This window comes from Dipodomys merriami, unplaced genomic scaffold (genome assembly GCF_024711535.1).
Source record: "Dipodomys merriami isolate MVZ:Mamm:240054 unplaced genomic scaffold, mDipMer1.0.p SCAF_261, whole genome shotgun sequence".
Classification (NCBI taxonomy): Eukaryota; Metazoa; Chordata; class Mammalia; order Rodentia; family Heteromyidae; genus Dipodomys; species Dipodomys merriami.
Window position 1 is genome coordinate 835346 of NW_027204060.1, and position 16279 is coordinate 851624.

The window sequence follows — 16279 nt, forward strand, 5'->3', positions numbered from 1 at the left end:
GCAGAATATATAGGTCACTGTAATTCTGTGGTGGTGACTGTACAATTTATGGTTGTGAATTTAGAACTTCTGTAACAGCTGCATGTACTCCCTAAGTTCATATCTTAACAAGCCACAGAAATACTTCCATATGTTAAATAGGTCAGAACTGGAGTCCTGCATACTCTATCCTTTTCTTTGGAGTAATTTCTATTACTTGAAGTGTTAGATACTAATGTGGATTCAATTTGGTCTAGAGTCTGCTGTTTCATGAATTAGTCAGATTGTATAAAGTCAAGAGCCCCAAACTGAATCTGGGCTTCAGTGCTTTTTTATTCTAAATTTTCAGTTCTACTTTTTAATTTGGGGGGTTCTGGGGTTTGAACTCAAGGCCTCTTGCTTCCCAAGATGGTCCACCAATGAGCCCCAGCTCCTTTCACTCTATTATTTTTTTAAGATAGGGTCTCACACATTTTTCCCTGACTTACTGCCAATCATGATTCTTCCAGTCTTCCTCTCTAGAGTACCTGAGGTTACAGGTGTAAACCACGGAATCCAGTTTATTGATTGAGGATGATTTGGGTGTCTCATTAGCTTTCTACCTGGTCCCTCCTGTTTTCCTTCTCTTGAGTAACTGAGCTTACAGGCTAAGCACCATGCCTAAGTGCAATCCTACTTACTGATGACATTTGAAATTAAATTTAATCCAGTGAGGAATAAGAAAGTTCAAGCTGGGTTGTTTGGCTGTCTGAGTTCATTTGAGCCCAGCTGGAGCTAGGAGTCTGAAATGAAGTAAGAAATGGCGGTCGAGTCTCCCTGTGGGAAGCCTTTCCTTCCCTCCACATTGAACCCCAGGTCTGAGAGGCTGCTGGCTTGTTTTCTCTCTATGACAACTGGAGGGCATGTGATAACCTGGACTGGATGTCCTTCAGACCATCTGAGCAAATGTTTGCAAGATGCCAAAAGCTTGTATGTCTTGAAACTGTTCAGATAAAACATTTTGGATACTTTGTGTCCAAACTCACCTTGTGTCTTCAAGTGACTTTGAATTAAGTTTACTGATAATGTCACCATTTTGAATGAGAAAAATTCCAGACAGTGTCCTTGTTTAACAAAGGAAAAGAGGTATTTGGTATGAAAATAATTGTACGTGTTCTTTTTCTTCCCCTTTTTTTCTCCCCGCTTCCTCCACATCTGTACCTGAAGTTGTGCTGTTTCATTCCCATTTCTTGGCTTCTCTCTCTCTCCTCTTCATTCCTCCCTCTACTGTCTGTCTTTTCCTTTCTCCTCCCCTTCTTCCTCTGTCTCTCCTTCCTCCCTCGCTCTCAGTCCATCTCTGCCTGAGGTAGTTCTGTTACATTCTTCTTTGTTTCTGTTCTCTGTCTCTACTGCTTCCTGAGAGTGTCCAGCAGATGACTCTTTTTCTCCTTGGTCTGGTCATAGTCCCTCCCCTCCCCTGACTCTTGTCACCTGTACCTCCAGCCACCGTGGAAGGAGGTGATGGCGCTAGCTCTCTGGTGGAAGCAGTCGGCACCGTATTGTCCAGGCCGCTGGGGGACACAGGGCAGCAGTGAGGGGCAAGCATGAGGGACTGCCTTGTCCTAACTCCAGCTGCCACCTTCCAGCTCCCGCTTAGATTCCTTAGTCACGACTCAAGAACGTTCCCCGAGCCTCTTCTTTCCCTGTTACAGTGATTGTGCATAGGCTGCAGGAGTTTGGCTAGTAGAATGTTTTTTTAGTCTTTGTTGAGTTAGTGCTGGTAGTGAGTGATAGTTCTAGGCATAGCTGCTTTACCTTTCTCAAAAGTACCTCTCTTCCCTTCAGAGCAGCAGCCCCTTAGCTGAGGTCGGACCCATGGTGCCAGGATGGGACCCCTGACCCCAGGGGTACCAGCTGTGACCTTGGCAGGTCTCTCGGCACAGATATTCCATCCTTCCCAGGAGCCTTCCAGACCTGTGCCCCATGGGCAGGGAAGCAAGTGGTGCAGGAAGTCCTGCTCATGATCTCACCTGCAGAAACGCTGGGCTTGGCACAGAACTGTGTGCCCGGCAGGAAATGCTTTGAAATTCCCGCTGAGGTTCAGCAGATGGAGCACTGAAGGCTTTGGTGCATCTGGCCAGTCTCCTCCCTTATTGAAGAAACACAGATAAAAAGAAGGCTTTGTGCCCTGAGTGAGTGCTGAGAGGCTGGCTCAGGGTCAGCAGGGTGGTAAGGCTAAGAACATTCCATGATATAAATGTACCCTCCTCCATCCCCTCCACCCCCCAAAAAAGTGTAACATATTGGCCCTGATCCAGCAGGAGTAAGGGCCTAGTGATGGAAGCCCAACCAGGAGTTCCTAACTCCTGTAGTAGGATAAAAAGCATGGCCCAGCTGGGCAGTGGTGGCTCACACCAGTGATCCTAACTACTTAGGAGGATGAGATCTGAGGATCACAGTTTGAAGCTGCCCAAGCAGGAAAGTTCATAAGACTTTCTTCTAAGTAACTACTAAAAAAGCTGGAAGTGGAGCTGTGTCTCAAGTGGTAGAACACTAGCCTTAATCAGAGAAGCTCAGGGACATCTCCCAGGCCATGAGTTCAAGCCCCAGAACAGCACCCCCACACACACACACAAAAGCAGGTGTTGATGTAATCCCAGTCACTTGGGAGACTGAGAAGGGGAGGACGGTGGTTCAAGGCCAGTCCAGGGAGGGAAGAAGAGATTTTGAGACATTTGTCTTAATACATAGCTGGACATGGTGCAACTGTCTTCCCAAGCCACACGGGAGGCTGAGATTCAGAGACTCATAGTAGCAGGCCACATTGGGGCAAGAACGGAAACTGGACAGTAGTCCCCCTGTCATCCCAGCAATGTGGTACCCCCGCTGTGGGGGGATCTCACACCCATGTGGGAAAGGTGGTGGAGCCCTGTCCTGAAAGGAACCAGCAAGAACCAGGGCTGGAGCTGTGGCTCAGCAGTACCTTCCCAGGCTAGCCAGCGAGAGCCTTGACTTCAAACTCCAGTACTGCCAAGAGAAAAGGAGGGAGAGGGAGAGAAGGAGAGAGTGGGGGAAAGGAAGGAAGGAAGGAAAGAGGGAGGTAGGGAGGGAGGGGAAAGGGAAGGAAAGAAGGCTGCATTTTGATGCAATGGAAAGGAGCATGAAATGGAACATTTAACACATTTTCTGGTGTCCAAAAAATGCTCAGTACGTGATTGCTTTAGGACTCTTTCTACCAATTGCTTTCTAACTTGTTTTCTAAAACAAACTAGAGACAATTGTGTGATTGTATTCAATTTCCACAACAGGGCAGAAGCCCAGACCCGTGCCCCAGACCTGTGCACGCTGGTCCTCAGATGGGCGTGTGTGGTGCTGGGGCTTCATGGAGGCGCTGCAGAACTGGGCGTGGTCTCAGGACGCCACCCTCCAGCCCCTCCACTTCTGCACAGGTGGTCTGGCCCTGGCCCTCACAGGGAGGGACCTCTCTCTCCCCTCTCATGTCTCTGTGGGGTGGGCAGGAGCCCTGCCCCCAACCTACCCAGAAGAGGGCAAAGTCTCAGCAGAATCTCCTGAATCTCAGCAATGGCTCCATTCTTGAAAAAATTTTGCTTTGAATATTTTATGAATGAAAATGTTAAGTAATCGTGTTGTTCCAGACATAGATTATTGATGGTACTTAGAGATTATTATCAACTTCCCTGACACCCAACATTGTGTTATCTTGGGGCCCTGGGGCCCTGATGGTATAGGGGATTTCAAGGAGAGAAGAGAATAATGCAAGCCCCAAGCTGTTAGGAAAGTGTATTAAGTGGAAGAGAAGAGGTCATCTGATGATGTTATATTGGATGCATTTAGAAGTATAAAAACACATCACAGTCTAGAGTTAACAGCAGGAACATACATTTGTCTAGTTCTTTACACTAGTGATGAAAGCTTTTAAGTTTAAAAACAAGTATAGAGAAAGCATGTTTAAAAATGTTTAGGAAGTTAAAATGAGCTTGTGACTTTAAATGAACATCATTATTCCACAATATTGTGAAATTTGGGAAATTATGTAATCACTTAATCACAATTTTTTTAAAAAAAGAACCTCAGGGAAGGTAAGGAGGGAAGGGATAGTAGGGGAAAAACAATGGAGGGGGTAACAATGCTCAATAGGAAGTGTACTCATTACCTTACTCACGTAACTGTAACCCTCTGTATAGTATCTTTACAATAAAAAATTTAAAAAAATGTTTAAGAAGTAGGTAAGATTCCACCATGGCATACCACGGCCAGGGACAAAGGGTGCAGGAGGTGATGGTGCAGCCAATCAACCTCATTTTCACATGTTCACAGAATACATCTCGGACTCAGGTGTGGCTCTCTGAGCAAGTGAACATGCTGGTAGAGGGCCACATCGCTGGTTTTGACAAATACACAAACCTTATATTAGATGATGCAGAAGAAGTTCATTCTAAAACAAAGTCAAGAAAACAACTGGATCGGATCATGTTAAAAGGAGATAATATTACTCTACTACAAAGTGTCTCCCAACTAGAAATGACCAATGAAGTGAGAAGTTATTAAGAATCTTATACAGTTTTTTTTTTAAGTGTTATTTGCTGGGGATCTAAGAAAACATCTGTTTATATTGTTTGATGAACCCCGTTGTTAGTGTTATCATCATATGATAAATAAATAAATAAATAAATGCCTCGGGATTGTTTTTATTTTAAAAAAATGCTTAGGAAGTAAAAGAAGTTTGAAAGCCATTGTTAGGTTTCACTGCTGACTGGGAGGAGCACACTGGACTCTATGCAGGCTTTCTGAGTACTTACTTATCGGCGGCTTGCTTATTTCATCCTTGGCTGAGAAACACAGATGTCTGTCGCATGTCACTTCTGTGCCAGAAGTGGAACAGAGCCAGTCCCTAGAGTCCCTGGATCACCCCACGTTCTGGGGTCTGCAGTAGTCAAATGAAGGAAAGCATGGTGATCAGCTGAGATGGGCATTTCAAGACTTAGTTCTGAGTAGTGAAATTTGGTTCCTCGTGTGTGCTGGTGTTTGTCAGTCTGTTACTGTTCCAGACAATATCAGATTGAACTCTTTATTGGTCAAGCTTAAACACAGTGAAAGGAAGTTAAGTGTGTCACAAGGCTTCCCATGTTGAAATGGGGGAGAGTTTGTTTTCTTGTTGGACCGGGTTTCTCTCAGAAGCACTGGCATTCCATTGGTGTCTTGGTGGGAAATAGGGTTAAGTGACATTTGTGTAATGCTGGACTGTAAAATCTCAGGGCCATCATTTCCCTTTCTTTAGTATCAGATTCCTTCAATTTTGATTTGGGAGGTTAACTTGATTTGTATTTTGTAGGTAGCCCAAGACTGTAACCACAAAAATCGGGCTGAAAGGATTGTGTAACGATGGCAATTTATTAACAGGATTAATTGTTAATTGAGAGCTTTGAGGACCAAAAATTAATATGTGTCTATCTCAATATCTTGAATAATTTCTTTCCTTTTTTTGGCACTGTGGGGATTTGAATAAGGTTTTCCAGCTTGCTAGGCAGGTGTTCTACTGTTGAGCCATGCCTCCAGTCCTTAATTCCTTCTCGACAAGCAGAGTTAAGCTTTGGCCTTCTGTAAAAATGCCAAAAGTCAGTGGGTTCAACTTGATTTTGTTTTTTCTTCCAGGTGAAAACAAATGGGTTATCGCAGACAGTGAGCCAGGAGGAAAGAAAAAGACAAGAGGTACGGCCCCACTTATGGCTCCCATGTGATGCAGCTCTGTGCATAATGCTCTGCTTTTTTTATCCAACATTACTTTTGAGATTTACCAATGCCAGTGTTTGCTCATCTAATCATTTGTTCCAACCACTGTGTAGTTTTCCATTCTGTAAACATCACCTCTTAGGTTCTGTATCTATTTCCTGGGTGGTGGATGGTGGATAGTAACTTCTTCCTTTTTGTTGACATTGTGGCATACACATTTCTCTCTCTTTGTGGACAAATTGAAGAACTTCTCCAAGGTCTTAAGGACATTCAAACACTATTGTTCTTTTAAGTCATATCAATTTGGAATTATCAATTTCTGTTATATCCTAAAAATATTCAGATTTACCATACAAAAAATAATGATAACCTCCAATCTGACTTCATCAGTCCTGTCTATTCCTACCTCGTTCTTTGAGGAGTTCCAACCTGATTTGCTTTTAATGTCTCTATTACAGGATATTTTAGCAATTATCACATTAAACTTGCTCTATTGGAATGACCATTTATTCACTTTTGCGTGGGGACTATTCTGTGTAATTAATCCGGTCTTCTTAGTAGAGAAGGAGGTGTCAGTCTTCATATCTTGGCTTTGATTATAAAAGATAAAAGCTTTTGCTGCTGGAAATATTTGAAGGTCTTTGTATCCACGAACTGCCTGACATCCATGATTTTTGGTCAGGAAGGAAGGACTTTCTCTAGTCACCTAGTATTTCTTGGGTGAATGGTGCTGACAGAGTGAGACTAAGGTCTTGACATTTTACTCTTCAGACAGGGCACCTGCGGCACAGCTGAGGGCTAGACCAGCACCTGTATGACCCAGGTTTCTAATAGCTCACAGAGAAAGAGGGGAGCTGAGTGCTGAGGTTAGCATTACTGCCCTGAGGCCCAAGAGACAGCCCACCCATAGGGAGGTAGGCCTCCCCTGATCTGTGCCTCCAGCGTCCTCCTTGCTTTAGGGTCGGGATTTGCAGGCAGGAGCCCTAGAGGTCAGTGGAGTGGCGATCAGTGAGAGATCTGAAGATGACCCCGAGTCTCAGGCCTGCAAGGGTGCTACCCACCAGCCAGGAGAGTGCTCCCTGTGCTGCTGTTCTTGGGGAATCCAAATTAGATGTAGTTAAGAAGTTAGATGCATTCCTCATGCAGGGCGTTGGTGTCTGTCTGTCCACAGACAGAGCTGGCATTTTACCAGTCCCCTTATCAGTGAAACCACTATGGGCCTGACACCAAAGGCACCCGCAGAGGGGCCTTGCTCCTTCTTGAGATGCTGAGGACAGGGAGGCTGTCTGACTGGACGGAGTGATTTCATAGCCTGAGTGTGGAGAAAAGAATTCCTGTGGTTGGGTAGAGACTTTGTGGGCAGGTCCAGTTGTACCAAAGTGTTTGCCGTTCCTGACTGCAGGCCAGCCGGGTTAAAATACAAAGAGAGAAAGCACACACACAAGGCTGGAGCAAGGGGACAGCTGTGTGACACTCCCGAACACACACAAAAGGCGGGAGCAAGGGGACAGATGTGTGACACTCCCGAACACACACAAGGCAAGAAAGAGCAAGGGGATAGATGTGTGACACTCCTGGTCTTGACAGACTCCACGGCAGTGTGCTTTGGTGGCAGGGCTGAGGGGTGACCTGGAGGTTAACCCTGAGATTTTATGACATGCCTGACTTCCTGCCACAGCTCTACTCAGCAAAGGCCGGACCTCAGGATACAGAGCTGGTCATACTCTTTTTCTCTCCTCTTTTTCTCAAAAGTATCTATACAATAGACTCACGGTTTCTCAAGGTTTAGAATATATCTTTTCTATAAAGACAGTATTTTGGCAATAATTTTGCTTCTTAAGATAATATGCTATTCTTGCAGCCCAAAAAGCACGCTATTTAGTCCTTCAATTGAATGATAAGGCATTTATGTTTCCTTCCTTCTTGCCAGGCAATCTTTGAAGTCATCTCATCTGAACATTCTTACCTTCTCAGCCTGGAAATCTTGATACGAATGTTTAAGAATTCTAAAGAGCTGAGTGACACCATGACCAAAACTGAGAGGCACCATCTCTTCTCCAATATTTCAGACGTCTGCGAGGCAAGCAGAAAGTAAGTGACCAGCACCTGGGTTATCGCAAAAGGAGATGGGCTTGTAAAGTTCACATCCATTGCTCATCCAGCTGTGGTTCTCATTCCTGGAAGTGAACTGTAAGGCTGGGTTGAGTTGCTGGTGAACAAAGCCCTTAGTTATGGTCTCAGCACACAGCCACCTGATGTTTCTCCCTTTTCTTCCCACATCCACTCACTCTCCTCCTTCTGATAATGTCCATGAGACCCTTGGTTGGTTCTGCTCTGGGGTTCTGTCCATGTTAGTAAATGGCTAACAGTGGCCAGTATGTATCAGGAATATGAATTCTAGATAATCACCAGAATGTGATAGTACTTTATTTTTCTTGCATTTATTTTGTGCTTCATGTTTTCTCATAAAAAGTAGATAAAATGGTACTTGGTCATGTATTCAAAATTGTATGCAAGGCAAGTGCTTTACCACTGAGCCACCTTCCCAGCCCTAATTGTATGAACAATTATTTTGAATTTGCTTCTCTTCTCTTTTTGCTTAAATGTTTCCAAGTGTGCATGCATGATGTTTTTCTCATAAATACTTAAGTATTCTCTCTGTTGACACTATGTTAGGATCGGACAATTCATTTTGTTAGGTATGATCATTTATGATTTTATTCGATTGATTTGTGTATAGGGGAATAATAGTGGCAGTTTTAAAATTCCAAGATCCAGAGGTTCTGTTGTAAAAATCCCTTTGTGTACAGTGTATTGGCCACCTGGAAAACAACTGGAGCAAGCATTTTCTTTCCTGCTTATCTTTTTAGATAGTTTATGATTATATAAGAAAATACACCATTTTATATACATAGTGGCATACTGTAAGCCCAGCCCTCCCTTTACTTTTCCGGCACAGTCTCACAGGTCATGACACACTTGTGCCATAGTTTCTCATCCCATTTTCAGATTGTTTCACTGCGCATTTATTGAGGACCCGAGGCTGTATGTGCTATAGCTGCACCCAGGAGGCCCAGTGTACTGTTGGTGATCAATATCAGATCTATGAATTCATTAAGGATTGCAAAATGGTGTCACTCGAGTTCATCCCTCTTTGTTCACTTATCAGCTGGACTATTTCTGTGAAGGGAAATGAACCTCCAGCTACTAGTATAACCTATGACAAAGTGCAAGTCATATTACATATCAATGCTTGAGTTTCAATCTCAATTGTCTCTGGCTATTTTCTTGCTATGTTACATTTCAGGGTGTGAAGGCTCCCGCTTTAGGCCTGGCCGTGCACCACCTCTCTGCTGTCTTTGGTGTACAGGAGTGTTTAAAGACTTAGTTTCGATAGAAAGCCAGACAAAGTAAAACAAATTCAAATCTGTAAAACAAGACATGTTCAAAGAAGCTGATAGGTATTCCAAACTTATACAAACATAAAGGGTAAATATGAGCAATTTTACATATCAATTGAAACTCCAAAGAACTTAACAATTCTTACAGAAAAGTAGTCTAGTTCTTACAGCTGCTCCTTCCTCACGTAACCAATCTCCACGAGGTTTGTCTCTGTCTTCAGGGTGAGCACATATAAATGGAGTTTTGTATCTACTCCCTTTCGTAGAGAAGTGGAAATCGAATCCACACAAGTTTTCTCAGCCTTCTTTAAATTCATATCTATCACATACTGGGTTTGAACTTAGGGTTCATCTTGCTCATCTTGCTTGCTTGGCTATGCCCTACCACTTGAGCCACACCCCCAACTCAGCTTTATGCTGGCTAGCTAGAGAGGGAGTCTCTTGGACTTTGATACAGGGGTTAGCCTCATACCATAGTCCTCTAGCTCTCACCCTTCTGAGAAGTCTTTTATAAAATATGCAAGACTCTCCAGCTATTACTGTATATTTTCCATAGACTTCTGAGTTTCCATTAAAAGATAAAGCCAGAAGTATCTGTATCCTTTACACTGCTGTTTTGTTTTCACTTGAAATGCTTTACTTTGGGTAGCTGCCTGTGGTGTGTAGCTCTTGTTATCTTCCAGCCAAGGGTGTCCAGCTTCACTGGACAATCTTGTGTCAGTGTAAGGCACATTATATGGCTTACTTGAAACAGTTCATACACCGCCTTTGTAAAATTCAGAGTCATCAGAAGACTTGTCAGACTCGTTTTGTGGCCTAGTGCAGACATGCCTGCTTGTGGAGCCAAGCGTGGCTTTTCCTTCTGTGGGGACAGGGTCTCTGTGCAGCCCAGCTGCTCCTGAACTCATGTCATTTTCCTGCCTTGGCCTCCCAAGTGCTGGCATTAGAGGCTTGTGCCACTACACGTGGCACAGGGGTGGCTCGCAAGTAGAAACTGCCTTGAAGAACACTCTTTCTTCTTCCCGTCACAGCCAGGCTATGGCATATTCAGTGCAGTTGTCTGAACATTCTGCACATCCAGGTTAACAAGGGCTCTTGAGGTCCAAGGGTCCAGGGCTTTCATGGTTGCCAGTAAATAATACAAAGAGGTCCTTGCAGGAACAGATATCGCTGCCCCTGGGTGTGTGTTTATCAGTGGAATGTTCCTACCGAATTCTTTTCTCCTTTATAAAGCATTCTTTCTGTCAACACTTATGGAGCCTCCTTTTCTAGAACATTCCAGCTGGTGGTCCTGTGGCTGGTAGTCCTCTGGGGCCATGAGTGGCTGAAGGTACACACCCAGCTTGTGTGCAAATCATTCCAGGCCAGGGCATTTCCTCCCACAGGGCAGGCGTGGGTCATGGTGCAGGGGAAGGTGCAAGGGCCCCGACCAGAACCAGAACCAAGAGACAAGAAAACAGATGGCGTCCTCTCATTTTACTGAAGGATTTCACCATTGCTAATGTGGAGACATTCATTCAGTAATCAGAGGCTGGTGTGTGGGCACTTAGAGGACTTGGCAGTAAGAGGGTGGTGTGTGGGCACTTATGACAGAGCAGGGCTAGCATTGGAGGGAGGTGCTAGGGATGTGAGGCCATGAGAGAAATAGCCAGTACTTCTGGGGTCCTGCCAGCATCCCCAAAGGGAGGAAGAACCTGACTGGAAAGATCTTTGGAACCTGGATGCCTGAGGCCTTGATGAAAAGCAGAAGCATTCAGTGAAAGAAAGAATATGAGAACTCCAGAAAACTGGAGCTGGGACGTGGGTTTGGTCCCAGCTGTATTGTTGCTGTGGGTCTGGGTGGTGTGGCTTGGGTTAACTGTGGTGGTAGCAATGGGCATTTACCCTGGGGCTCTTTGCCCCAGTGACTCTCCGGGCATTAGCTGGAGGAGACCAGGACCTGCTCAGGACCCGGATCGGTCTCCCATCCCTCTGCTGTGGAAGTCTGCTCTGTGGCTGACAGGCTCATGTTCTGTCTCTGTGTCCTGGGCCTGGCACCGAGAGTGAGTCAGGATGGTGGGAAGGCAGCTGGAATCCTGCAGACACCAAGGCGGTCTGCGATTCTATGGGGTTCGGAGGGCAGAACTCACCACTCTCTCATGGCACAGGCATGGCTCCACCCAACACCTGGACAGTCTTTGTGTCCTGGGTCAGCCCTGGGTCACTGTTGGTACCTCACCTGTTCTCGACCTCCTCCCGCCATCTCACATGAAGAATTCCATGCTGCAGGATCTCTGACCCTTAACCACTGGAGAGGCCTGATCATGTGAAGTGAAAATAGGAGTATTTGGTACCTTTTAAACTTAACAACAAATAGGCTCATCACGGCCCATTATGTCTGTGTAAGAAGGTGCATAGGGACACTCCCTGCCAGCCGCTGGGCGATGGGCAAGGGTTAGAGCAACAGAAGGGGGTAATCTGACTAAATGATAAAGTGTGCACATGCAAAATGCCATGGAGAAACCCCTTTGCACAAATGATACACAAATAAACAGCAAGCCAGGTGCCAGTGGCTCATACCTGTAATCCTAGCTACTTATGAGGCTGAGAACTGAGGATCAGTGTTCAGAGCCAGTCCAGGCAGGACAGTCTGGGAGACTCTTATCTCCAGTTAACCACCAAAAAAGCCAAGAGTGGAGCTGTGCATCAGGGGACAGGGTGCCGTTCTTGAGCAAAAGCAGCTCAGAGGCAACACCTGGGCCCTGCATTCAAACTCCAAGACCAGCAAAAAGAGAAAAGAAAAGAAAATCCCACTCCCAGGCATTTATCCAAATGACCACAAATGAGGACACACTAACACTACTAGCACAACCATGTTCACTGCAGCATTGTTTACCACAGCTAAGATATGGAATCAACCCAAATGCCCCTCAGTGGATGAATGGATCAAGAAAATGTGGTGTACATACACAATGGAATTCTGTGCTTCCATCAGAAAGAATGGTACTCCCCTCTTCATAAGGAAATGGAAAGACTTGGAAAAAATTACATTAAGCAAAGTAAGCCAGACCTAAAGAAACATAGGTTGCAAACCTTCCCCCATTTGTAAGAATTAGAATGTGCCAATAAATCTAAAAGTAAACCCAATGGGTATTCACAGACTCAAGTCTTACCAAGCGAAGTCACTAGACATTCCCAATTTTTTTTTTGGTGGGGGTGGGGGGAGGGTCTAGTCGTAGGGCCTGAACTCTTGAACTCTGGGCCTGGGCGCTGTCCCTCAGCTCAAGGCTAGCGCTCTACCACTTGAGCCACAGCGCCACTTCTGGCTTTTTTCTTTTTGCTTATGTGGTACTGAGGAATTGAACCCAGGGCCTCAGGCATGCAAGGCAACAAGTGCTCTATCACTGAGCCACCTTCCCAGCCCCAACATTCCCAGTCTTAAGCCAAAGCAGAAATCTGTGGAAAAAGGAGCGATGGGTGGAGTTTGGTTGCAGTATTCCATCTGCATTGCGTTTCAACTATGGGCTTTCAACCATTCCATGGGTTTCTGACTCTGCCAGTCATGAGTGAAGGGAGCAGGACCACACAGTGTTCCTGCCTGGGGAAAGCCTTCAGGTACACACAGCCTTCCTGCCTGGGGAAAACCTTCATGTACACACAGTGTTCCTGCCTGGGGAAAGCCTTCATGTACACACAGCGTTCCTACCTGGGGAAAGCCTTCATGTACACACAGTGGCCTGGCCAACCTCAAGCCCTTGATTTAGTGTGAGGAAGAAGGTGATGAATGAAGTTTCTAAAGCAAGTTCTTTAGGGTCCAGCCGTGGCCTCCCTGTCATGGAGTGTTATTTCTAATGATTCTGTGTTTTTCTAAGCATTATTGTTATTCTATTGGATTTAACTCCTCCCAGGATTGGAAGAAAGCGATGTGTCCCCTTTTCAGTAAGGAGACTTTGATCCAGGCCAACTTTGTGGCTTTGCTTGAAGTTTGCTTCAGTGGGATTGAAACTTGTGGGGTTTGATGCTTCAGAATGCATTCACCAGAGACTGTTTGTCCAGACACATGTGTGTACAGTTTAATTTTGTGTATGTGCATGCACACATGCACATGTGCAAGAGTAAACACAAGGGCTTGAACTCAAAAAGCCAAGCTCCTGCTTGGCTTTTTACTGGCACTCTACCAGTTGAGCCACTGCTCCACTTCCAACTTTTTGCTGGTTAGTTGGAGATAAGGGTCTCACCAGTTTGTCTAGTGGGGCTGGCTTTGAACCACAGATCTCAGATCCTCAGAAATCAGCCATCTGAGTAGCTCATGTATAATATTTTAAACGCAGAGAAGAGTTTAGTCTAAAGATCTCAATGTCACTTTAGGGTTCAGCTAGGAATTACATCTCTGGAAAATTAATAGATGTTGCTTTCACCAGAGTCACATATTCACGGCTCCTGTTGGAATGTTGTTGACCTCAAATGGGGGTGGCAAGAGCATCTTGTTTCTGTGAGCATCTCAGAGTGTGTATCTCCTGGTTTCCCTGGCACACAGGGCAGGGCTGCTATCCCATGGCTTCATCACAAGCAGTCTGGAATCTCTCTCCATTTTTGCAGACCAGCCTGTGCCCCACAGTTCATAATCCGTCTGGTTAAAAAATACCTAAATGATTTATGTCCAATTCCTTAAGCTGCTTGTCTTGTCCAGTGCTCTGATGATGAATTCTGCATCAAGAATGCACTGACTTCAGTTGATAGGTTTCCATCTCTTGGTCTGAAAAAAATTTGATGCCTCCCAAATAGACTTTGGAAGAAACATTTGCACGTCTTTTCTCAAGACTAAGTGAAAGAATCCCTTGACGCTTAGGTGGTAATTTAAGCACCAAACAGTCTTTATCAAAATTGAATTTTTTGTGAAGGATGTGAAAATACTATGTTCTTTAAAACTTCTGAGGTCACTCTCTATATTCTGAGAAGGCAAATGAAATACTGTGTCAAGTATAAGTTCAGCATTTACTGTGATCATTCTCTATAATGTTTAACCATCCTGCCTCCTCTTTGTAGATTTTAAAATAAAACATACAGTAAAATATCCTGAGGAGTGTGGATGGTGAGTGGCATGTAAAAGAGCTTAACAGATATTTTGTCTATACAATGTTTTCCTTGGATTTCAAAGGGCTTCAGGAAATGATTTCGACTTGGAAAAAAATTTGATGGAAAGAGTCCATAGAAATGTCAAGATTGGCTAAGACTGACCTGGTCACTTGTGGGGGACTCAGACAAAAGTCGCTTTGTAGTGAGAAAAGCTGTCTCTGTATCGGGAGAGCACTGGAATTCCTTTTCCAGCCGAGAAGTAATCGGAACAAATGCCCCACGGGGCACAATGGGAGCTGTGTTTATCTGCTTCTTGCTGTCCCCCCTCTGCTGTGTGTTTGGAGAAGGCCTCTGGGCTGTCTGTGTGCAATGTGTGTCCCTACACGGTATGTCCCAGGGTGCCCTCAGTGGCTGGTCTGCCCTTGCAGTACGAAGCTTGACCCCAGCTGCACTGCCTGCGGAAGAGGCAGTGCAGGTGCATGCCTGGTAAAAGTGTGCTCGTGGACTTTGCTTAGCAGTGTTCTTTGAGGTCGCTGTAGAGGCTGCTGTTGAAAGCTGTGCCACAGATTTAGCCATGTTGTATTGCATTTTTGGAGCATCTGATAGACTCATTTAAGACTCCCTGTCTGCTGGGATTTAAGAAATGGGCAGTATCAGAACTGGGCACCTCATTCTGCCCATGCCACCCCGGACCTTACGTTGAAAGACTTCTGTTTTGAACTTGTACTTTTCCCTTGTCTGTCTTCCCTGCCAATGTGTAGCTTATATCCACAAAACTACTCTTGTAATCAGGATATGTAGTCTTATAAATTTAGGATATCAGAATGTCATCTTACTCATTTATTAATTAAGCAATCAAAATACTGATATAGCCAGGCACTGGTGGCTCATACCTGTAATCTTAGCTACTCAGGAGTCTGAGATCTGAGGATCATGGTTCAAAGACAGCCTGGGCAGGAAAATACATGAGACTCTTATCTCCAGTTAACCACCAGAAAACTGGAAGTGGAGCTGTGGTTCAAAGTGGTAGAGTGCTAGTTTAGAACAAAAAAGCTCAGGGACAGTACCTAGGCCCAGAGCTCAAGCCCCACAACTGAAAAAAACATGTGGAGACTGTTCTATCATATTTCTGAGAGATACATACTAGTGCTCTAAAAATACTCTTTCCAACAGAAGGAGGGGAAATACATAATTATTAGTCTCCAGTTCTCTCCCTGTACTTGCTGCTGGAGGGAACATCTTTTCCCAGGCTTGTCAAAGGCCTTGTGCATGGAGACCCAGATGCTCAAGCTGTAGAATCTCAGCTTGCTTTACCTGTTCCCTTCTGATCACAGCGTACATGAATTCTCCGCTTTGAAGACTGGTTCCCTGGGATTCTGCTTCTCCTTCCTGAGATTGGAGCAAGGAAGGAATGTTAATCTTGTCCTCTTCCTGTGACTAGCTGCTGTTTGTTTGGAACCAACACCAGAATACCTAACAGAACCCACACCAGGCCTCCCACTGGCTGCAGGCACGTTATCTATCACCAGCTCCCACCAGAGCCTTGGTGAGGCAGGGCATCCTTTGGGTGGGCTGTGGTTCACCAAAGGTAGCTTCTCATAATGGCTTCTTCTTTTTTCTGTTTTCATTGAGCTTTTCCCTAAGACTTGCATTAGAAAACCAAGAGGAATTAAAACACATTGCAGGGCTGGGAAGGTGGCTCAGTGGGAGAGTGCTTGCCTTGCATGCATGAGGCCCTGGGTTCGATTCCTCAGCACCACATAAGCAAAAAAGAAAAAAAAAACGGAAGTGGCGCTGTGGCTCGTGTGGTAGGGCACTAGCCTTGAGCTGAAGAGCTGAGGGACAGCGTCCAGGCCCAGAGTTCAGGCCCCACGACCAGACCAAAACAAACAAACAAACACATTGCAAATACCTTGCACATTTCTGAAATGCAGCTGGAGGTCCTGCCTGTGCAGCTCCCTGTGTTCTCACAGATGTCGGCTCTCCGCCTTCCTTCCAGACACATGCACATCCTTCCTGCTTCTCCTGTTCCTCCCACGCCCCTGTCCCCACTAAGGATGCTTGGCTAGACATGGTAGCATCTTCTTCAACTTCCCTCTGCTGGGTCTTTCTAG

The 16279-nt window shown here is 45.2% G+C and overlaps 2 protein-coding genes across 7 annotated transcripts in view; both read left to right on the forward strand.

Moving 5' to 3' along the window:
• Positions 1–16279, forward strand: part of LOC138837091 (rho guanine nucleotide exchange factor 26-like) — a 79115-nt gene that overhangs the window by 19569 nt on the left and 43267 nt on the right. For all 6 annotated transcript variants that reach the window (XR_011375175.1, XR_011375174.1, XM_070035880.1 and 3 more), the window contains exons 4-5: positions 5632–5688; positions 7640–7800. Coding sequence is in view for 4 of the 6 variants with exons in the window: in XM_070035880.1 (XP_069891981.1) it covers positions 5632–5688; positions 7640–7800 (218 nt within the window). In the remaining 2 variants the exon portion in view is untranslated. The remainder of the gene's footprint in view (positions 1–5631; positions 5689–7639; positions 7801–16279) is intronic.
• On the forward strand, positions 4203–4527 carry LOC138837083 (small nuclear ribonucleoprotein E-like). Its single transcript, XM_070035855.1, has one exon. The coding sequence runs from the start codon at positions 4219–4221 to the stop codon at positions 4525–4527; it is 309 nt and encodes a 102-aa protein (XP_069891956.1). The 5' UTR covers positions 4203–4218.

What these genes read in the sequence shown, in the direction of transcription:
- LOC138837083 (XM_070035855.1), top strand. Translation starts at nt 4,219, where the DNA reads ATGGCATACCACGGCCAGGGACAAAGGGTGCAGGAGGTGATGGTGCAG.